At 33.3% G+C, this 24,764-nt stretch overlaps 1 protein-coding gene across 1 annotated transcript in view; it reads left to right on the top strand.

Annotated features, from left to right (window-relative positions):
* The first annotated feature begins 12,638 nt into the window (after nucleotides 1–12,638).
* CPSRP54 (chloroplast signal recognition particle 54 kDa subunit) overlaps nucleotides 12,639–24,764 on the top strand; it is a 121,047-nt gene continuing 108,921 nt past the window's right edge. The window contains exons 1-6 of the mRNA XM_089831690.1: nucleotides 12,639–12,919; nucleotides 13,437–13,504; nucleotides 13,600–13,701; nucleotides 17,567–17,719; nucleotides 17,812–17,889; nucleotides 18,140–18,265. Coding sequence (XP_089687816.1) covers nucleotides 12,655–12,919; nucleotides 13,437–13,504; nucleotides 13,600–13,701; nucleotides 17,567–17,719; nucleotides 17,812–17,889; nucleotides 18,140–18,265 — 792 coding nt within the window. The 5' untranslated portion in view covers nucleotides 12,639–12,654. The remainder of the gene's footprint in view (nucleotides 12,920–13,436; nucleotides 13,505–13,599; nucleotides 13,702–17,566; nucleotides 17,720–17,811; nucleotides 17,890–18,139; nucleotides 18,266–24,764) is intronic.

The raw sequence follows: 24,764 nt of genomic DNA, 5'->3' as shown, positions 1-24,764 counted from the left end.
ATGTTAGCCAACACCCAAGATTCACAATATTTACCTCATGAACCCTAGACCAAAGACATCATTGTGTATCATTATTGCCTTGTGTTTTTGGTTTGGAAAACAGGTTTTACAGGGATCCTGAAACCCAAAGTTTTACAGCATTAAACAACACAAAGCATAAAAATTCAGAAAAAACAATTATTGCCCTGTGTTGCGTATAGACAAAGTCTTGGAATTTTTTAGAAAAGTCCATGATATTTTCTCTGGGAAGCTATGTTTTGAAATGAAGGGTTCTCCTCATCGTAGATTCTCTCATGAGTTTCATAAACTTGTTCAATCCTATGGGAGCATATACATTTAGTATCCTAAATTTACTTATTTGAGGATAGGAGGCTTTGACAATGAACCCATGCAACTCCCTGTATGTTTTTTATTATTTTATCCTAGTAGAGGTGTCTCGACAACTAGTTGCTATCATGAACAAGTTTTCCCTGAAGAAGTGTCAGATATTACCTTCTCACTTAAATTAGGAAAATTAATTTATAGAAGTATGGAGGATGCCATATGTATAAGTTCAGACTTAGTCAACTTCTATTTTGGCTTCTATCATGCTAGGCATGATTTTGATAGTAAAGGGATATTTCATAGCTCATTCGGAACTAATGTAAATTTTATGCCCATTCATAATGTTAAAGACTTTTGGGAGGATTGTGCAGATGAGCTAGAAGTATGAGAAAGAGAATCCTCTAGGTTTACCATTTCTCAGATTAAGCTATATCAACTGAGTATGGATGTAGACACCACAAGTGTCAAAGAAGATAAGTCAGATCTTATTGACACTCAACTAGTTGAGTCCCTGGTTTCCAAACAAGCTGTCATAAACTAAGATTCTAAAGAGGAAGATAACATCTTGAAAGGATGAAAGTTGTCTTTGAAAGAAAAAATTCTTGGCTAAAGATGAAAAGGAGAAAACATGTTCAAAAATCAACTTATCCCAAATGTTCTAATGTTGCCCTTAAACTTGCAGGTAATAGGATATCTTCAAGAACTAGCAGTGTGAAGGGTGCTGATACTTCCTTAGTGTGGAAAAATCATTCCAAGTAAAAAGTCGAGATGTCAAAACTAGTGGGACCTAATGAAGCTATTCAAGTTGACAGTGAACCTGACAAAGAACAATTGGTGAACTTATTGACAATCGTTAATGAGTCCAAATGACAGTGGGCACATCTCCTTAGAAAATAGAAGTTATGAATACTCCAACCAAGAGTAATGAACCTCAAAAAGCTACTACTTCTACTCCAAATTAGTTAGTTACTTCGATAAATAAGAAACAAAGATTGGTACCTGTTTTCTTTTCGGTAGATGATATTGTGAGCAAGTACACTACCATGACTCCAAAACCTAGGAGAACTAAGAGCACAACCAGGATAGTGTTTGACAATGTGACAGCTAAAAGCATTATGGAAGTAGCTACATATAATCATAAGGAGGGTACAAATGAGCTTGATTTAAGTAACTTTGAAGTTACTCGCACGAACCTGGGAGTAATTGACTATGAAACGAAAGAGCATTAGGTGAAAGAATCAACCAAGCAAATTGTTTTACAATCTCAAAAAGATGGAACCAAGAAGAAAAAATTGAAGGTAGAAATATATGCAGTGGCTGAATATATAAGTTCGCTGAAAGGATAGAGTTTGACATCCAATGATCAACCATGACTCACATTTGATCCAAGTGCACCTGAGAATCATCAATTGATGGATGATTTAAAAAAGGGGAAAGATGTGATCACCATTGTCTATAATTGGATTGATCAAGTGATAAACCTAGTTGCTAAGCTCATACGAGATTTACACAAAATCTTCACTCTTGTTGAGGTCGTACTTAATTAATCTCACCTTCAAGTGACAATCTGGAAAGAAAAAGTTGAAAGGTTGTCATCCATGGCCACTCAAACGGTAGAGGTAGAAGATGTGTTTCAAACAAATTCCAAGAGTAGAATCCATTGTAACATGTCAATGCAAGTTTGATTCATGTTTTATGAAAAAACATAGCTTGGAGGGTGTCTAATAATGGTTCAACCATCTCTCGTATGCAATCTTTCAAGAAAGAATGCAAAACTACACTAGAGAGTGTGAACAAGGAATTTCAGACAATTAATTCAACCCATTCCGCACTTTCAAAGAAGGAGGTTTTGATGTTGAGACATTAATCAAGCAATATGAAGAACACTTGAACTTGATTAAAAACAATGTTGATCTTACCACATCTGATCTTACCAAGGTAGCCAAAGTTGAAGGAATGATAGACATGTGCAATCGACAACTTCTTGAGTACCTCGACATAGTGAGTAAGATGAAATAGGATAAAGATACATGGAAGAACCAACTTTAGAGTATAAAGAGTCCAAATATGACTGTGATGTCCAAGTTCATGAGTGCATTTAGGGGATGGAAGATGCAACAAGGATCAATCAATGTAGAGGATGATAGAGATGAAGAGAAGCCACTTAAGTAGCAAGTCAATGATTCATTTTGAAAATTTTATTGCTTTATGTTTTTGAGATAAACTCTTAATAGTTAGTTTTTGGGTCTGTATACCTTTGGATTGGTTATTTGAACAACTTTCTTAAACTGTCCAAGAATTGAGCTTTAATGGAGATTCTCGGACATAGCTCTATATATACATGAAACTCATGAGTAGTAGGGGTTGGTAGTTTTTGATTGATATCAAACTGAAAACTTTAGTTTAGTATTTACTTTTGAATTCCCTACAAGTATTTTGAATCATCAATAACATAAAAAAATGAAATGATTTTTGAATGAATGAAAGGTCCCATAAACTATTCAAAGACTTTGTGCTTTGGGTTATTCATTGTTGGTTTATTCTCGAATCAATTTTGAATTGTGGAGCTACTTTCTATTATTGGATACATAAATGATGTAGAACTTAAATATTTAGTTGATTCATTATTGTTTCTCTTGAATGCATGTGTTGATGGAAAAATTGTGTATTTCCATTGTTATATGTGTGGTTCGTACTATTTCATTTGTATTTATCTGATTTCTCCCTCTATCCAAGAATAGACAGGATGCCTTATTGCTTTCTAGTTAAAAGTAATTCATATTTAAAAGTGATTTTGTTGAAAATACGATAAGGAAGTTGAACCTTAGTAAAACTTAGAGAAGAATTAGTGAATAACAATTCTTCAATTGTTGGAAAGTTGTTTTTGTCTTGAGAATTGGGCATAAAGAGTTTTAATATTTTATTTTATAGATAAGACAAATCCATTGACCAACAAGTGTTTCCAAAGTGCTAAGCGCTTTTATTGATTTATTTTCTTTTATTTTAAAAAAATATCTAAAGAAACTCACCTCGAGCCATGTGCAAGTTCTTATAGCCTTGGAGGCAAAAACATTTTTACCATAAAATGTAGCGTTGGCAAAAAATGAAGTGTTTTATATGGAAATAAGGGTTCTTGGGCACAATGAGCTCAATGGTGAGGTCTGCTATTGCTCAAAGTACACCAAAATCAACGATTCCCCTATTTCAATAAATGAATACCCCGAAAATACTAATATGATCCAACAAACCTCGTTTCTCCATTCCTACAAAAATATCAACGAGTTGCAATAGATCTGGCTCGGATACCATGTAGAATTTGATAAAAAATAATTCACAAAACCCATAGAATACTTGCATGCAATAACCTGTCACATAGAAGTAGAGAGAAGAGACAAATACAAGGGTTTTGCTCTAACAATATGCAAGATTGTATTATCAGGCAAATAGAATGAATGAAATATATAATGGATCAATCCTTATAGAAGAAGATCAAAAACTTAATAGGAATTTTTTAAAAATAATTAATTTAATTATTAAATCTTAAGAAGGGAGTAAAATTAATTCAATTAATACAATTAAATTAATACTTTACTCTAATAATAACTTTATACTCGACACTTGGAATTGGAAATCCCTTACATTATTGGAAAGATAATTAGAAAGGTATTCAAGAGATCTAATTTTAGTCCCTTAAAACGATGCCTTCTAGCTATCAATTTAAGGAGAAAATAATACTTTTGACCTTGCATTTCACTTAAAAGACATATAAATAAGCAATTTAATCAATCCTAAAAGAACCCAAAAATTATTTTATGGATTTTTTTTGTTATTTCTCACTTATGTTACCTCTAAATTACTTTGGACATTTCCCAACATGGTTTTAATCATCCTCGAACAATTCTGGACATTATTTTGTCATACTTTAGACCATTCTCATATTGCTTTGAGACCTCTCATGGCATACACTTTACTTGATTTATTAAAAATGGTCTAGGATGACACCCTTGAATATATAACCCTACACACATGGCTTACACTTTATTTTTGTGTATGTTAACATATCACAACTATATCTTAACTTATCAACCTAAAAATTGAACAACAAGATTCAAAAAATAGTCCCATTAAAGATAAATTTTCCTTACAAATCAAATTATGAATATAATTATATATATTCCGTTAAAAGGTAAGATAAGGTGATATGTTATGAACCAAAGAAAATACTAAAACCAAACAAACATAAGATATAATAACACAATTTAGGAAATGAATGAACTACTTCAGTGAACTAAATAGGTTATTTGACAAAATGGACTACTGACATGGTTATAGATCTCATAAGAGTGGTGAAATTAATAAGGTTCATATAAATATTACATAATTATGGTTAATCTACTTCCTGGTAAATTATTTGTGGGCATGATAGAGCACAAAATCGACAATTAGGTAGAAACAAAAGAAAAGAGAGTGAAAGGGTAGGTTAGATTTAGATCGAAACACTCCACCATCAATCACTACACCGCTCTTAGAAACTTATTACGTACATTTGGGATCATCAAGATAGAGCTTCTATAAATTTTCAATATAAGAAAAAATATTCAACACAATTTATAGAGACAAGTTTTGGAAAAGAATAAAGGAACTAAAGGTTTCAAATGAGTTTATAGCACTAATGCATACACTTTGTGAGTAGGTTGGAGAAAGAGTTAGGACAATAGAAGGCATTCCATAATGTTTTGGTAGTAATATTGTGGTAAAACAAGGTCATCCTTTCTCACCCACTCTATTTGGCTTGTATGGTGTCAAACTTGCTAGATGTGTAATGCCTCACTAGGGAACCCAAAAGAAATTAACCTAAAGTTTCACTAAGTTTGTTAAACATAAAGTAAAACATACAAGTACACCATACACATGCAAGTATGAGATAAGTATCCATAGAAACCACATATAAATCTCACATCTAACTATCATCATGAAATAACTGAAATCATTGTATGAACATACATGTATCATCATCGAAATAATCTTGAAATAACCATGAACATATGAAATAACTGAGTATCAAGTAGCTCATCAAATATATCAACTGAATATGAAATAACATCTAATCAAATCCTATAACCAAGTACCACTAATCACAAAACATAATCATAAAATTGGCTTAAAAGAATTCAACAATATAACAAGAAAAGTCAACTAGGGGTAGCCCTTACATCCACCCCCCTAGACTTAGGCTTACTCCTGGAAGCCTACACAAAATATTAAATACTCTAGCACTCTAAGTGTGAGTCCCATTGGACCCTTTCCCCTTGTAGGAGGATAAGACTCCACTGAAACACCCAAGCAAGAACAACAAAAATGTCCACAAAGTCAATAAAGGCATACCACCATAAGGTATAATCATAAGAAGATATGTCTGAAATCCAACTCAATAGTTATACAAGTTTTTCCTTTTTCTATGTTTTAAGAAATCGAGTTTGAAGTTTTCAAGTGTTCGGATTGTAATAAATACATATAACAGTTTAAGTTTCATTTCAGTTTAACTATTTGACAATTAGTGGCATTCCAATATTACCCAGAGCTCCCAATATAGAAACTCAGGCTCTGATACTAGATGTAACGCTCTGCAAGGGAACCTAGAAGAAATTAACCTAAAGTTTCACTAAGTTTGTCAAACAAAGTAAAACATACAAGTACACCATACACATGCAAGTATGGGATAAGTATCCATAGAAACCACATATAAATCACACATCTAACTATTATCATGAAATAACTAAAATCACTGTATGAACATACATGTATCATCATTGAAATAATCCTGAAATAACCATGAACACATGAAATAACTAGGTATCAAGTAGCTCATCAAATGTATGAACTGAATATTAAATAACATCTAATCAAATCCGATAACCAAGTACCGCTAATCACAAAACATAATCATAAAATTGGCCTAAGAGAATTTGACAATATAATAAGAAAAGTCTAGGGGGAGGCATTACGAGATACATGGTGAAGCTACTTCTTTATGCATACAATCTCATTTTAATTGCACAGACAACGAATGATTCAAAAGAATGCTTGAGGACTCTAGAGAGTTTTTAGGAAGTTGGAACAAATGTAAACACTAGCAAGAATAAGATCATGATCTTTTTTTAAAGAGGAAGAAGCCACAAGTCAATTTCATCTTTTAAGGAAATGTGTCTGAGATTGTGGAGGAATATAAATACTTGGGAATTGAGTTTCATAATGGGCTTAGTTGGGAGACATGAACAGGGCTAAACAAATGAAAGGTGGATCAAAATCCTCTTTCTTACTTGAAAACATGTGTTGACAAGCAAATCTATGGCAAAACTATGGGATTGGAAAAGCAAGAAGAGTCTTTTTGGCTTGTTGGTCACTCTAATTGTGCTATGACTGTGAGGTATGGGGGAACAAGCTTTCTAGCTACAAGTGGAAACAAGTTGAAGGAATACAAAAATATCTTATTACTACTAGCGTTCAAGTAAAACCCACAATTCCGTATGAGATTTCCTAGTTGAGGTAGGCATGTCTTAATGGTTTAGCTTTAATAGTTATATATTTGTTAAGCTGTTTAAACAAAGTTGAAAATATGGGTAAACATCATCTAAAGAACATGTATTATCTGCAATAAAGAATGTGCTAAAACAAAATGAAATTGTTTTTTTAAAGTGATACCAAGATATATTGAAGGAGGACTATCTACATCAATTGTTTCACAAAATGTTTGACAAAACAAGGCTACAAAAAATTCACAATAAATAGATTCACATTGAAAAGAACATAAAAATGATTTTCTTTTTTAATACAAAGTTCCTTACATTATTATTTTTATTATTTATTATTAGTTCCTGCCAAGGCAGGAATACTTATGCATTTCATGTCAATCCAAATATAACATTAACACTAACCAATCAAATCTAAAAATTTAAAAGATTATATAAGATTTCAAATGTTTATATATTTTTTTTTTCTAATTTTTCATTATTTTATAAATCACATTTTTCATCCATTTTATTGGTACATACTATTTTTGGTGGGAAAGAAAATTAATTTTTTTCAACAAAAAATACAAATATTTTCTAACAACTTCATCTTGCATTAATGAATGTATTAATTCTAACTTTATCTTTTTCACATTTGTGATAAGTTGATAAGATTTTGTTTTTTCAATCCTTTTATCTTCCACCTCACACAACATGTCTAATCAATATTAATTATCATAATCTATTAAATATTTTTAATTTCGTATTTTAAATATATTTATTATTAATTTTGCATTGATGTTTATTTTTTACTATTTGATATAACTTGTTCCTAAAACTTCATGTAATGCATAAGTTCAAATTATATATATATATATATATATATATGTATGTATGTCTTTTTAATATAATTTTAATATGTTATATCGTTGTATTTGAATTTCTTATTTTTTTAAAACTCTGCTTTCTTAATAAAAGTAGTTAAATTATTACTATTATTTTACTTTTATAAAAATAAATTAAACAATATTTTTTTAAATTATATTTTATAATAGTGTTTGTAATATGTATAATTGATAAGTGTTACAATTTTTAAATTATACTTATGCATTCATGTCAATCCAAATATAACATTAACACTAACCAATCAAATCTAAAAATTTAAAAGATTATATAAGATTTCAAATGTTTATATTTTTTTCCTAATTTTTCATTATTTTATAAATCACATTTTTCATCCATTTTATTGGTCCATACTATTTTTGGTGGGAGAGAAAATTAATTTTCTTCAACAAAAAATACAAATATTTTCTAACAACTTCATCTTGCATTAATGAATGTATTAGTTATAACTTTATCTTTTTCACATTTGTGATAAGTTGATAAGATTTTGTTTTTTCAATCATTTTATCTTACACCTCACACAACATGTCTAATCAATATTAATTATCACAATCTATTAAATATTTTTAATTTCGTATTTTAAATATATTTATTATTAGTTTTGCATTGATGTTTATTTTTGACTATTTCATATAACTTGTTCCTAAAACTTCATGTAATGCATAAGTTCAAATTATATATATATCTTTTTAATATAATTTTAATATGTTATATCGTTGTATTTGAATTTCTTATTTTTAAAAAAATTTGCTTTCTTAATAAAAGTAGTTAAATTATTACTATTATTTTACTTTTATAAAAATAAATTAAAAAATATTTTTTTAAATTATATTTTATAATAGTGTTTGTAATATGTATAATTGATAAGTGTTACAATTTTTAAATTATATTATTTATTATTATTAATATTTTTTATTTAAACAATTTATCATTTCGTTTAAATACATTTAAAACTTAAATATATATTTTAATATTAAATTAATAATTATATTTTATATAAAAATAAAATAAAAAAAAACCACGAAATAGAAATAATTCAATTCTAAAAGATATATAAATTATTATTAGGTTTTTATAAATTATGTATTAAAATTAAATAGTTATATTTTATTTCTTATTTATTACATCGTATTTATTCATCAACATCAAATTTATATGTATTACATCTATTATTATTTACAAATGTTCATATTAAATTATATAGATATTATTTCATAATTAAAATTTACTTAATTTTATGAAATTTTTTGGAAATACAAAACATTAAATAGTAAACCTTCTCTAATTGTGTAAAATTAAACAATTAGTTTTACTTATAAATTATTTTTATATTTCAATACATTTCATTTTTTTTATAGAAATGTGAGTTTTAATATAAAAATTAAATTCTTAGTTTCATTAATTAAAATATAATATATTTTAATTCTTTATTATAACCATGATTTTATTTTGACTATTTGTTTTATTAAGAAAAATAATTATATTTAATTCTCTCTCTCTCACACACACAACTTATGTTGGTATCACTCTATCTTACTATTTTATCTCTCTTCCTCTTCCTCCTCTATATTATCTATCCTTTTTCCTTTGCATATATGTTTATGTTGTTATTGTTGTATACTATTATTTATTTCTATCCTAGTTTTTGTCTAGTGCTAATAATTAAAAATAGTGTGAGTTCCATTTTGTAATCAAGATGAGAATAATACATAGTTGGGGGAGTTATTCCAACTATCTATGGTTGTCTAGTAGCATGCATGGTATGCTTAAACATATAATGTGATACTCCAAATGCTTCATCAGTTCTTCAAGTTCTATAATTCAAATATTGGTATTTATATCTTTCCTCATTGCACATAATTTAAGTTGTCAATGTAAAAGGTGCAAATTTGTCTAAAGCATATGTATTGATCGCAATACGATATTAAGTACGTAGTGCCATATTGGGAACTTTGACCTCTTATTCTTGGGTTTAAATGCCCAAAGATATAATAATATAGCACGAGAACTTAACAACAAAATATGAGCCATCCTATCAGATCACAAACACATTTCTAGGACGAGAATTTAACAACAAAATATGAGCAATCCTATCAGATCACAAGTGCATTTCTAGGCAAAAATTAATGCATTCATAATCTTAATTTAGATTCTCACTCATCTACACCTCTACAACCATTATGTGTTACGCAGGAACTATGACGCATTGCGTCTCTTGTTTAATCTCGTAAATATCACTAAAATACCTTCACTGATTCTTCATTCATTTCGCTCCACTCCGCCCATGAGATAGATAGATAGATAAAATTTTAACGTCCACGAGGCTAAAAATAGCCTATGGGACAACAAGACAACTCAAGCAGACTTAAGTAGCAAAGTTCACTGCTTGTGCAGGATGATGATGAGTCCACCCAATTGCTCAATGCACTCTTCGTTGAATAGGTTATGCCAAGAACTGCCACATATAGTGTCCGCAAATTTATCTCTACTACTCTTGTAGGCTTCACATTCTAAAATAAAGTGTTGTTCAGTTTCCACTTCCCCAGAATTGCAGAATCTGCAAATTCTCTCTTCCCAAGCCTCCTTTGGCCTCTTCCAACGTCCGGTCTCACAACGAAGTTGGTGAGAGTTGGTTCTCAGCTGAGCAATAAGAATTTTAGCCCTCCAAGAAATGTTGGCTCCTATGTATGCTTTTTGGAGTTGATCACAAGTGGGGTTGAACTCATTTATATAATATAATTTCTTCCTTCTGATCTCGCTTTCCCAATTTCTCTTGTAGAATTTCTCCATGACAAAGACCTTTATTTCTTTATTATTTGTGGGGCAGATATTGAATTGAATATTACATTTACTCATCCATTTGATGTTTTGTTGCATCCATGTCCTTTTTCGCTTACATAGTGTGTCACTAAAGACCACTTTAGGCCATTTATCCTCTTCCATTTTTTCGATTCTTTTTAGATAGCTTAAAAGGCGAACCATAGCAAGTGCCTCAATAGGAGCAGCCCCCATTTCACTTAGTATGATATAATATTGAACAATGCTTTTGATTTTAAACTTGCTTGTGATCAAGCGCTTTTGGATTCCTTCGATTTGTTTCCATTGTGCTATAGTAGTGTTGCTGGCCCATAATTCACACCCGTAAAGAACAACTGGTAGCACAAGAAGACCGAACAAGGTTTGAATAGTTTTCCAATCCCACAACTCTGCTTCACGACACCTATTCTGAAGAGCATAAAAAGCCTTCCACCCACCTAATATCCTTTTATACCTGCAGCTAGACCAGCTTAGTTTTTTGTTGAAATCGATGCCAAGGTATTTATACTCCGCAACTTCTTCAAGAACACTTCCATTGTAATAAAATTCATGTTGGTGTTGTTTTTTATTATTAGAGAAAATCATAACCTTTGTCTTGCTGATATTGACCTGCATCCCCACCATCTCGCAAAAGCGCTCAAGAGAAGATAGATGATCTTGCAAATCATAGGCAGATTTGGCAATTAAAATGAGATCGTCCGCATATAGGAGCAACTTTATAACAAATTCACCTAGTTGAATGCCTTCACCCTTTTGCATGTTTAACCACTCTTCCAGTTTGTCAATATATAAACCAAACAAAGTAGGAGATAAAGGGCAGCCTTGTTTGACCCTGATATCGCTCTTAAAACATTCTGAAATGCCATTTGAAGTTCTGATTTTAACTTTCACCTCTTCGTACATCCTATGAACAGCAGCTCTGAGATGCATAGGAATCCCCAATTCTTCCATCCTAAACCAAAGCTTGTCTCTCGGGATGGTGTCAAAAGCCTTTTTAAAGTCGACAAAGCAACAAAATATATATATATATTTTTTTTCTCCCACTCTTTTTCAATAATGTGTCTCAAAGTGACACAGTGATCCACTGTCGAGTGCTTTGGCCTAAAACCAGCTTGCCCTTTAGCACGTTTATGGTTTTCTTCTGCCCATTTGCTGATCCTAGTTTCTATCATGCTGCCAAAAAGTTTAGCAAAGAGGGGATTGATCATTATAGTCCTGTAGTTGGAGGGATTGTTAACATCACCACTCTTAAAAAGTGGTATTGCAAGGCTGATTGTCCAATCTTTTGGAAACCCTTCTTGGCAAATTTTGTTGAAAATTTCAGTGATGTGCGGTGCAAGAGTTTTCATACCCCACTTCAGATATTTTGCTTCGAGCGCAACAAGGTCTTTTGCTTTACCTCCACCTAACTTCTTAATCCTTGCCTCTATCTCTTGCACAGTGAAAAGGTTTGTATCATCATTGACCAAAGGTGGCTGTCCCACTCCATCCTCTTGTTCATAAAGTTTCTTAGCATATTCAAACCATTGGGTGGCCGTAATATTATTTTCAGTTTGTTTTTTCCTTGGTTGAAGTTCTTTCCAAAAATGTTTGAGGTTATTTCTACTCAAGAAAATTAGCTCCTCTCTCCTTGTGAACATATAATCAGTTTTTTTCTTCTTTAAGATCTGTTTGTAGGCCTTAATGTCAAAGTTAGTTTTATTTGACTCCCTTAGGTTTCTCCTAGCCCTCTTGCATTCTTTATCAAATCAAACATTGGCTGGAAAACAATTAATTTCAGATTTTCTATTTTTTGCTCTCTTGCATTTTGAAAGAACCTCATGAATTGGATTTGATAAATCATAACTGTTAACACCAATTAGTTACGATAGATAAGAAGTAACACTAGAAAATGGTTCCCGCTTTGAGGTAACGAGCGATCAGTAAAACGAAAAAGTTACAAGATTCTTCACCACTGAAAAGGCCTCCTTGGATATCCCAGTTTCTGACACGACCATGGATTCCACTTGAAGATAAGTTATCATGGATGAAAAGTAGGGGTGGCAAATAGAGATTAAAGAGTAGAAAAGGAGCACAGGTGTAGGTGTAGAAGAAATTTGCAATGGCAGCCCTCATCCACAATTGCTCCCTCATTTATCCTCAATTCCCTTGCCTGGGCAGAAGGACTGGCAATGGGCATGCACAATCCCTTTTGTTATCCTCCTCTTCCTCTTCCTTTTCCTCCATACATTCTGTTAACTCCCTCGTAAAGCAGAACAAGTTGGGAGTTTTTAAGACAAGGAAGGGGAGTATGGTTGTGAGAGCAGAAATGTTTGGGCAGTTGACAACCGGTCTTGAAGAAGCCTGGTCTAAGCTCCGGAAACAAGGTATTTCCACATTACACAATATTCTTAGAGGAGATAGGTCATCATGTTATTTTCTTCACTGCCATAGTGAGTTTTTGCAAGTTTAGTGGAACAATTGAGTGATAATTTTTTGGCGAAGTTGGAAATTTGTGAATTGATGTTCTGAAAAACTTGTCAATAAGTTACCAAGAAGTTCAAACAAACCTAAAAGCCGGTAACTTCCAAAATTTCCATTAATTGATGTCAGGATTAATGTGTGATCACATTACCATATACGACTTGACCTGGGATTAGTCCAATAGATTTTAGGTGACAGTTAAGCAGCCCACACGGTGTTTGTTAATTGGAGATTTGGAGGCGTATATAACAAATAATGGGCTGGCTATTTAATCTCTTCTGCAAGTTACTATGACAGTATCATCTAGCAGTTATATTGTGTTTCTTCGTTTCTGCCCATTAACAAAGATGGAACTATTCTCTCTATGCTGTATGTTGAACTTAGCGCGCCTATGCTTATCCTTGATTTCTGTTTTCGCAGATGTTTTGACTAGGGAGAACATTGCTGAGCCCATGCGGGATATCCGAAGAGCTCTTTTAGAAGCAGATGTAAGGTCCTCCTATAAATATCTATGCTTATTTACTTTTTCCTCTTTTGGATGTTTGCCTTAACATCGTTATGAGCTCCATGAGAGATTATGTAGGTGAGCTTGCCAGTGGTACGAAGGTTTGTGAAGGTGGTAACAGATGAAGCCATTGGTGTTGGTGTTATTCGAGGCGTGAAACCAGATCAGCAATTAGTAAAGGTAGAATTTATATAAAACTCGTTGGACTCTGATATGGTTAACATCATATTAAACAATTTATTAGAATTTAGATATATTATATTAACTGTCTATGCTCTGATATGATTAAGTTTTAACATTGTTTCAAAAAACTAATTATAACTTAAAAGCATTTTGTCAGCTATCTTGCCTATTAGATACTCAGGGAGATGTTTGATCAAAACATAGTCCAGGAAGATGCTGAGGATGTTTTCATAAACAAAAATGGGAAAAATCTGAAATTTATTTTTTCAGTATTTTCTATGTTCTAGTATTTTGCATTTTCGGAGGCCTCCGGGGCATTTCTGGACTTTGGCAGGGCCAAGAAGTTGTAGCTACGCTTAAGATTCCGGACAATGAATGTATAACTTTAGAAGATCTTTCCAGAAATTCTGCCAGTTCCCGATTTCGAGCTACGAGTAGAAAGTCATAGCTACACTTAAGACTTCGGACAATGAATGTATAACTTTAGAAGATCTTTCCAGAAATTCTGATGGTTTGTGATTTCGAGCTATGAGTAGAAAGTTATGACTTATACAAGTAGATGCAATTTTTAAAATAGATTTTTTGTAGTTTTTCTTATAGTTGTTAGAGTTTATTTTGTAATTAATTAGCTTCTGGACTTTTCGTTTTCATTTCCAAGGGATAATGATGACCCTTGGGATCCATCAAACTTGTATAAACTCTTTTTTTTTTCCGAAATGAATGGATCACTTTTTGGCTTGCAGAAACATCTACTGTTGCATTTTAATTGTTTTAATTTAGTCACAATACCGCAGGTTCTACACCAGGTATTGTAATCTGAATTTCCTAATTCAGATCAATACTCAAATGAGTATCTATGGGGATGTGTAGCTGATATATGAAAGACGAATTTTCTTTAATTTTTAAAAGTATGTTATTATGTCTGTTTGGTATTGAGTACTAGGAGAGATGCTTGAATTATCAGCCGGTGGCACAAGTTTACCCATGATATAGTATAGGCTTGGATACAAATGTCATATTGTGTGAATCACGGTTAGTTCTCATATTATTTATAAGCATTTAAATTGGTGATTTACGCATGTTGTGCATTAATGATCTGTAATTTTTTACAAGATTATTATTTTTTAATAAATGGTCTAAATTATTTTTAATACATTCTATTCTACTTGAGTTTTTATTTGAATGATGTAGAATTCCGTAGAATTTTTATCAAAGTGCTACATTCAAGGAAATAAACATGCATAAATAGAAGTAAATCATACAATGGAGATAAGTAAATCTCAAGGAAAGAAAAACCAGTTGGAAGTGGCAAATGCACATCTTCCAAGCTTCCTTGGAATATTATGACAATTACAACTGTAAAATTACTCTATACATATTCCATCGTCCTAACTCTTTGGCATTGAGTACCTCAAACCTCTTGAGTTGTGTACTCTGCCTGGAACTTTCTCTTTCTCTGTGTTGCCCTCTACCTCTCTCATATATTGTGGTTTGCAACCTGAAAAGAAGATTGCTCTCCCAAGTTTGTTTTGATGATATATTATAGAATGGCTCATGTGATCCAAGCAGATGTCTTCATATCCTTAAATATTTGTTGGAGAATTCCCCAGATTTATTGAACTTTGTTTCAAATTTTTATTTCTGCTGTTGTGGAGAAACCACCTTGGAGGTTGCAAAATGCCCATTTTAGGAACCTACTGTTTCCAAATCGCCCCTTGATGGAACCAATGGTGTCTCAAATTCTCACTGCTAGCTCCTTTGCTTTTTTGTCCAAGCTTGCTACATTAGATTAAATAAAGCCTAAAGGAAATTCCTCTTGCTTCTGTATTATCTTTTTCCCTATATTAATTGATTACACCTCCCTTCTGAGAAAGGCTTTTGGTCCCATAAAATCTTACTCTTAGAATATTTTCATATTTGAAGCTTATGTGTGTTTGTGTCTGGAACAAGACTCTCTCACATCTACCTGTTCACTCTCCGAGGTAATGCTCATCACTAAGGTGCTTTGAGATGGAAGGTTGTGGTGATCTGTCTCACTTGAAACCTGCTTTTGTAAAAGAATTGATTCTTTCTTAATGGCCCTCTCATGATCATCTATTTGGTGGTCATTGTCTCTACCACTTTATGTTGCCAGCTGAAACTCTTCATTTTACATCCTGTGTAATGCAGAGCACATACTAAAATGGCTGCCACAGGTTAGAATCTGATTACATCAATTGCTGTGATGGCCTCTTTACAACTTGCTAATTCATACAAATTGTTCTCATGAATGAAACATGTTACAATGATTCTCGTCCGATAAGATAATGTTTACAGTCTAGTTGAAGTGCTACCGGACATTTTCGAACGAACAACTGAAATTATATGGACCCTCATGCTACAACTATACACGTCACTTGAAAACTGCAACTTGAAAGTCATCAAATTTGTTCCTAAATGCGATAGTTTGCATTACAATGTGTCTTCACCCAAAATATTACTTTCCCTTTGTATGTGGTGTCTTTTGTAGGTGTTTTTACCCTACAGCTTAGCAACATATAAGATAAAAATATAACAGTTTGGCCTGTAAACACCTCTTATCAATAAATTCTAGTTGAACAAATTCCCTCCTAGTCTAGAACTATACAAAATCTAAATTGTTCAATAATATAAAAAATGTTTATACTGAATTTAGCTTGTTGAACAATCATTGACTGTGATTGGGCATCCATGAGCCATAGGAAGTCCTCCACCTTTATTCCATCCTGTTGTTATTTCAGACAAAGCTGAGTGAGTAAATACCACCTGGATCAATATATCATAGTTTAATTTATCTTATTTGACATACAAAACATTTTTCATACCCAAATTAATTATATTTTGGCAAAGGATATGAAGGACATTAGGTCACAATTTAGGGTAAACGGTTAAGGTCCTAATGTTGAAATAGGTTCAAACTTTTGTAAATGCAGCACAGAGTTTGACTTACCACTTTTGTTGGCAATTCCTCCTCTACGCTAATAAGACTGGATTGTTTGCCAAAGCTTCCTTAAATGGTACATTCACTATGGGTGCCTCCCATGATCCAATCTGACCTCCTCATTGCCCTTAAATAGTTGCTAGAGGATCCCTCTGACATATTGGAAGGTTATAAAATAGCATCTTAAAGAAGAATTGTTGAACCATTCATTGTGCATTCTGTATTTTTGCTGTTGAGGCAAAAACCACCCGTCAACTGCTCTTAAGGGAACTGACAATTCTGAAATCACCTTTTGGATGAACTGATGGTTGAATATGCCCCCTGATGGATTCGGTGGCTTTGCACTGCTAGCTTCTCTGAGGTTTTTCCGAGGCTGCAACTTCAGAAGTAATTCCTCCTGCTTCTGTGTTATCTTTTCTGTGCTCTTTACATGTCAGTTGAGTACTAGGGAAGACGTTTAAATTTCTAGCCAATGGCATGCATTTTCAATTAATTATAGTTGAGTTCTTTTTAGAGGAATTTTACTCATTGTTTAGACTGTGTGCAGGGCGCTGAGATCTGAAAAACCCAAGAAACTACTTTTACATTGTTTCCATTCTCCCTTTGTTATAGATCTATGTAGAGAACAATGTAAGCATTACTTGATATAATACAGGATAATGTGTGCTGATTTGGAACAACAGTCTCTAATTTGTATTGGTTCCTGTGCTGTAAATAGTTATTTGAGTTTGTCTCTTATTATTTCTAATTCCTATGGCCCTTGTGCTGTCAATATTTTTTTGCTTGCTATTGCTGTGCTGATCTCTGAGCAAAGGACGGGGCCCTAAATACATTGACACTCCTCTTGTCTAGTGGAGATATTCTAGCTGCATGAATGTTGAATTTTGTCTTGGCAAATTGTAGGTGGTGAACGATGAGCTGATCAAATTAATGGGAGGACAGGTTGCAGAACTTGAGTTTGCAAAAGCTGGACCTACAGTGATATTGATGGCAGGTTTGCAGGGTGTGGGGAAAACAACGGCTTGTGCTAAGTTGGCCCTCTATCTCAAGAAGAAAGTATGATGTGATAATATTGGATGTTACTGCATTCTTGCACTATTGAGGTTGAGATGATCACCTGCTTTTTTGACCATGACTTTTGGGTTCAGGGAAAGCGTTGCATGTTGGTTGCAGCTGATGTATATAGACCTGCTGCTATTGATCAACTTGTAATTCTCGGAAAGCAGGTCAGCATTTGCATATGGTAAATATTTAAAATATTTATGTTGTACAGTTGTCTCATGCTCAAGTGTGTATCTTGTTATTCTTTGCTGTGCAGCTTTAATATATAAAGATGTTTATTTATTTTTCCTTCCCACATTGAGCCATCAACATTCTTTCCATTTTACAATTTCATAACCTTTTAAAAGGTAATTTCTGAGTTTTAGCATGCTTAGTGCTTTCTTATTTATTTTTATGGACTTGTTCCTTCTACAGGTGGAAGTCCCTGTATATGAAGCAGGGATTAATATAACACCGATGGAAATAGCAAAGCAGGGTTTGGAAGAGGCAAAGAAGAAGAATATGGATGTGGTTATTGTGGACACTGCAGGAAGATTGCAGGTCTGCTTGTATTGTTTTTGAAGTTAAAATGATTTAATGTGTTTTCCTTTTGGATATACAATAATTTAATGCAATCTATACAGCTAGGATTTATAAGTCATGCCACAAAGCATCTATTTTGATGTTAAAGAAGTAATTTTTTTCATGTTAACTTTGTTTGAAATTTGTATAAGATCATTCAATTTTGAAAAGAGAATACCCAATAACATTCACTTGACCATGTGGATGGAAGCATTGAAAGCCTCTATATTTTACAGCGCAAAAAATAATACTAAATTAATTAAATACGCACCCAGATGTATGCTGTATCAATGAGTGAATTTATTACACACATACGTTCATACATTACATTATACATTGATTTTACACTTGTATCTAAATAAAAGTTACATTCTGAACAAGCTATGCTTGCAGGCTAAGTAACAGAGCTGGCCAATTTTTCCCAATTAATTCAAAAGCGAGTGAACTTCCAAGAGAAAATGCCCTAAAAGTTATACATATTTTTAAGGGTTTTTTTTTTTTTTTCTATTGGAAAAAAAATCCCGTCCATTCTCTATGGTGTTTTAGCTCGATTTTCTGGTGTTTGATCATGATAGATGCTGGGTATTGTTTCTTCTTTCTGCTGGGTGCCATTGTGAAAAGTTTCAACTAAGGTGACTGAAGTCTTAATGTTCAATTATTATTATTATTCTTTTAACACTGCATTGATCACATAGCAGTTGAACTTCAAATTACTAGAGTGTAAAAATTGAATTAAATATCCCTTCTGATCTGATGGCTGCAAATTCTGATTTTTTTTTTGTGTTTCTTTGAATTTTCTGATTTTTTTTTGAGGTTTTGCAATATTCTGTTTTTTTATATTTTTGGGTGTTGGTTCTGATCTTTTTGGTTTTTGAAGTTTTGCAGTATCAGAATTAAATGCAAAAAATATTGAAGTAGAAAACTATATCAACAAATTGAGAAGATCATAGAGTCTAACTTCAATTGATTAAATTGCTGAAAGTCAACATACCAATTACAATTATTGAAAGGAGGATTTTTTCGGAAGTGTTACAGATCTGATTCTTCTCCTTGTACAGCAGACAGTTAAATTTCCTCCAAACACCCAATTGCTGTCCATGTAGTATCAAGCTGCGTCCAACTGGAATTTGTTGATTTGCTAGTAATAACTGGTTCTGATCTGATTTTTAATGATCTGGTCTGCTTTGAGAACCTAATGTCTAGCTAGGTTTTATGGCAATAACACAAGGAGGCAACACTAGCTGAAGTTGCTGATAAGTACTGATAACTGGTGTGCAAGCATCCTGGATCTGCAATTTGATCCTTAAATACGCTCTTACAAATGTCTGATCCCCTGATAATACCACAAAATGATGCCAAATCTGCTCAGTGATGAATTTTGAATGAAATCACCTTCCAAGAAATATTGGGTTTTAGTCCAACCTTCCAATCTTCAAGAGTTGTCATTCACATAAGTTTAACCTGTTGCTGAAACTCTTCCTCAAAGCTCAATTCCAAATTGTTGCTGTGAACATGAATGTTTCCTCCAAATGTTTCTTCATTGACCTCCAAACCCTTATCAGCCATTTTAGGGTTTTCTCCCCATCTTAATTTTTAATTTTTAAAAAAGTATTCTTCCCCTAAGTGGATTGACCCCTTTGAGGGTCTTGTTTATCATTAGCAAAAAGACCACCTTTTAAAAACAACTTCAATCTCCTAGGGATGTGTGCCATGTGACCCATTCAATAATATTTTATTATATTATAAAGCGATCTAATTAAATCACTTTATTTATGTTGAAGTTAAAACATTAGGCCATAATATTTTTAAAATATATTCCTGGATCCAACACCTAAACTCCAAATTGAAAATTGAGTGCCACTACCAGTCCAGGGGTGGTGTCTAAATTTAGAAGGGCCACTACCAATCCTCCCTAAAGAATAGGACCCTTCCTAAAATTTAGAAAATTGTCTCTAACCATCCATAGTCAAAATGCATCTCAAACTGTCTCCCAGTCTCCTTAAAAATGGAAGTCTGCCTCAAACTGTCAGGAATGCTTGTAAAGCTCTTTGCCAAGCACTGTAATTCCTAGTTGGGTCTGCTGACCTATAGGTTCCCCTAATTATAGGCTGAAATCATAAAAAAACGGGATACATGATTGCATTAATGATGAACTCTTAAATGGAGTTTACAGACACTAATCATAGCGTAGACAAAAAAGCAAGGTTGTTTTAATAAAAACAATGTCTATAAATAGAACTGAAAGAGCAAACCAAACAAAAAGCCTAAATGACCATTAACGTGAACTAGCTAAATACAGCGAGATACTAAATATATTTTAATACCCTCCCTTAATGGTCATTCTGTCAACTCCCTACAAAAGACAACTCATGGTTTGTAGTAAAAATTACTTCAAAACATTCTGCAGACACCCTGCCTGGATCTGCAGAATGTCAAATGACCAAGAGCAGCCAAAAAACAAAGGAGATCGTGCCCTTCTTTAGAATGATGTGCGACAAGAGAGTAGAGCTTGCCACACACTCTGCCACTAACCCTCCTAGAATCTGCAAAAACAACTGACCAAAATCATCATAGAAACATCCAACCTGATATTGGGATAACAAAATTGTCCTCCCTTACAGATAAAGACACACTGAGAACAACTGTAGAACCTTGCAAACAATTGCAAATGAGCAGAATGTCTCAAAAAAGACTGCCAGATATTAGGGTTTGAAGATTACAAAGCATCCTTTTTTTGGAGAAAAAACGGTAAAAACCTTGAAATAACATCCCACACGAACTTCGTGCATTACAGACACTAGAGATGACTTTTGAGGAGAAAAATCGACTGAAAGGTGAAAAATAATCAAAATCAGATAAAAGCAGAGATACAAATCAAAGAATATGAAACTCCAATGGTAAAACCAATCTGAATTTTTTTAAAGCAAAAAAATTATGATAACCCACTATATAATTTTTGAGGAAAAATTATGAAAACCCTCCCATAATATGAGCTGACCAGAATGCATGCATAGGAGGCAACCTCCTTGTCATCTGAATTTGAAGTAACTGGGGCCTTCTGCTGAGACCCTTTGGGGACTGCATGACTACCAACGGTTTCCTGCAATCGTTCTTCATATGACCAAGCTTGTGACAATAATTGCATTGAACACTCTTCTTCTTTGAAGATGCCAAAGGTTCACCTAATCCTTTCGGTTGAGAGAGCTGAGGGGTATTTGTGTTCTTGTTTGAGGCTTGCACTGAAAAGGCCACCTATATAGAAGAGGAGGAATTGTCATGACTTCCAAATTGGTGCTTCCATCTATCCTGTTGCAAAGATTAGAGAATGCCAGGGCAGCACTAGTAGAAGTGATATTGAGCATCTCTGTGGAGGGCTCATAGGGTCAGGGCAAACTTTTCAGCATGATCACTACCATATCTTCTTCAACCATCTGGCAACCGGTAGCCTCTAATTGTTCTCTTGGATCTTTGACTTTCAACTAATGTGCTTGGAGAGTTGTCTTGTCATCCATCGTGATAGAAAACAACAAATTCTTTAAAAAGAAAGCGTGGCTCTTGTTGGACGTTTCATAAAGATCCTTCAAGATGTCCCAGAATTATTTAGCTCTTTTACTGGAAGGCACTTGAGGGAGCTAATCATCTGTAACTGAGAGTTTGAGCAACACGACAACTTCTTGATTTTTGTTCATCCCATTCATCATGATGTGTTTGAGTTGTTGTGGGATATGGTCTTGTACCCAAAATGATCTTTTCAAGACAATGATATATATCGTTGTCATGTGCTGCTTCCAAGTGTTGTAATTGCAGCCACTAGACCGCTGTCTGCCTTCCAACATAATATTGGTCAAAGAGGCCATCATTGAAACTGACGTTGTTGATCATCTTATTGGAGACAAAGACATCGAAGCAGAATTTGCACAAATTGGAAATGGAACAAGCTGGAAAAAAAAAACTGAAATAAATAATCAGCCTGCAAAATAAATCATTAGATTTGAACGAAAAAAATGTCAGTAAACCCTAATTGGGTTTAGGGTTAAAAAACCAAAAAACATAAAACCCAAAATAGTTAGATTAGGGTTTTCAACAAAAAAATTGGGAATAAAAATTTCCCCAAAAAATTGGAATAAAATTTCCAAATATTTTGTTGCAGAAAATATCAAAATAGAGAAGGCCTTATGGCTAACGCGACTCTGGCAGAAGTTGCGGATGCATCATTTGTTTTATTCAAACACCGCTGGAGGCTTAAACTTCTATGCTGTCAGGCACGAAACTCCAAATGAATTATTGTTGACATGGGTTTCTGGAGGTAATGCCAAAAAAAAACTTTCTTCAAACTGGTGATACCGGGTTTTCTCTTTTTTCAAACATTGTTGAAATACTCTCCCAGAGTCTGTCAGGATCTCTGATGTGGGCCTAGGAATTTTTTTAATTGAGAGTTGACAGGGAAGAATCCTGAAACAATTGTTGATATCCAAAAAAAGCAGTTTATTTGGAGAGATAAAGGTTTGGTGAGAAAAACATAAATCTCCAAACTGCCCTACTGTCAATGCCAAATAATTATTCCTGTGTTGCTGAGCAGGAAAGAGATAACAATGTGTGATGCCGGCCGAAAACAAGGCAAATGTGGCAGAAGATTGGGTGATTAGAGTTATTTTGTTTGGATTAGGTAGAACACGCCAGAAAACACGGGGCATAGAAAAAGACAAAGTTACCTATTTCTTAGAACATAATAAATTATAGGCCGAACACTACTGATGACTTAGCAGTGAAAAGAATAAAATGACTTGGTAGTGAAAAAAAAAAATCTGGAATATCTAGAAAAACTTGTGAGTTTAAGTCACGATTTTAGGTGCAGGCTGAATTTGCAATTAAACCCTAATTGGGTTTATTTACAGATTGTAAATATGGTGATAAAAAAATTATTTTTAATTTTTCATCACCCAAAGGAATTCGCCCAAAAACCCTATCTTCTTCGATACCATGAAATTGTAAAGATAGGATACATGATTGCATTAACAATGAACTCCTATGTAGAGTTTATAGATGCTAATTATATCATAAACAAAAAAGCTAGTTTGTCTTAATAAAGAGAATGTCTATAAATATAACTAAAAAATCAAACTAAAAAGAAAGCCTAAATTACCATTAACTAGAACTAGTTTAATATAGCAAGATACTAAAATTATTCTAATATAGGCCAACCTCTGCTATAGTCTGAATTGCCTAAGGAAGGGACATCACCATAAATATATAGATAATTACACCTTCAAGTCAGCTTATCATACCTTTAAAAAGCATAGAGCAAAACCTTTTCAAGCTGTTCCCCACAAAAACATGAATTTTTATCATTGTATATATTTCTTCCATCTTGCACCTATCTTCACACTGTTCAAAAAAAATGTAATCTTTGAAAAACTTCTTATCTTTTGCAAGAAATGAGTTTGAAGATAACTGTACATCATCAATGTACACATGTATACTTTATTGGACTTAATAGCTAAATAAAAGACAAACTATTTACTAGAAGTGAAATGCAAAATAGAATAAAACCACTCAACACATTCACACTCTATTTGCATGGAAGTTCCTATCTAAGCAATAAAACTCAACACATTGCTGCTTGCTGTCAAACATAACCTGGTGTCTTTTGTTTTATGCATTTAATCTATTCTACTTCTGTATTTTTCTTTGCTAAAACCCATTTTTTTCCCCTTTTCCATTTCTTTTCGGGTTGGGCATTTCTTTTACAGCTATGATGCAAATTGGCACCACCACCACACTTCGAGATTACGTCTAAATTGGGAATGTCTAAATTGGCACCACTGCAATTAAGTTTATTGGAGTAGGAAGAAAGGAGCACGAGTCTTCACCAAGAAAGCAAGGTCCAAATGGAACCAAAGTAATCCTAGTATTGGAAGAAATCCAGATTATAAGGCTTCATGACATAGAGGTTTAGCAAGCAATCGCCCATCTTAAGAGCAATGCTCTAATCTGCAAATTTTTAGGTTTTCAGCCAAGAGCTAAGGATCTTAAAAAATTGTTTGCAGAAAAGCTAAATGTGAAGCTGCCTGTCAGGCAAATCTTCTTCCATTAGGTTTCTTTAAACTGCCTTTTATTCTTCTGAGCATAGAGATGATATTTTCTAGGATGGCCCATGGTTCACAAGAAGAGCTAGTCTTTTTATGATACCATTGGTGGAGGTTTTGATTCACAATTGAAGGCCTAACCCTAGTTCCAATTTGGACGCTTCTTTATGGCTTGCCTATTGAGCTTTGGAATAAAGGCACCTTTAAGCAAATTGGGAATCTTTTGGCGGAATGCGTCTACACATTAAAGTTTTCAAGGTCTAGAAGCCATCTTGGAGGAACCCCACTCACCATCTTGAGAAGATCAATGTAAGCCTAACCGTACTTATGATTTGGATGCTTCTTTATGGTCTACTTAGTGAGCTTTGAAATAAAGAGACCTTCAAGCATAT

Source organism: Cupressus sempervirens, chromosome 5, assembly GCF_028749045.1.
Source record: "Cupressus sempervirens isolate cs-2001-9-10 chromosome 5, ASM2874904v1, whole genome shotgun sequence".
Taxonomy (NCBI): domain Eukaryota; kingdom Viridiplantae; phylum Streptophyta; class Pinopsida; order Cupressales; family Cupressaceae; genus Cupressus; species Cupressus sempervirens.
Note: the sequence above shows the minus strand (reverse complement) of the source record. Positions and strands in the feature narration are given on the sequence as shown.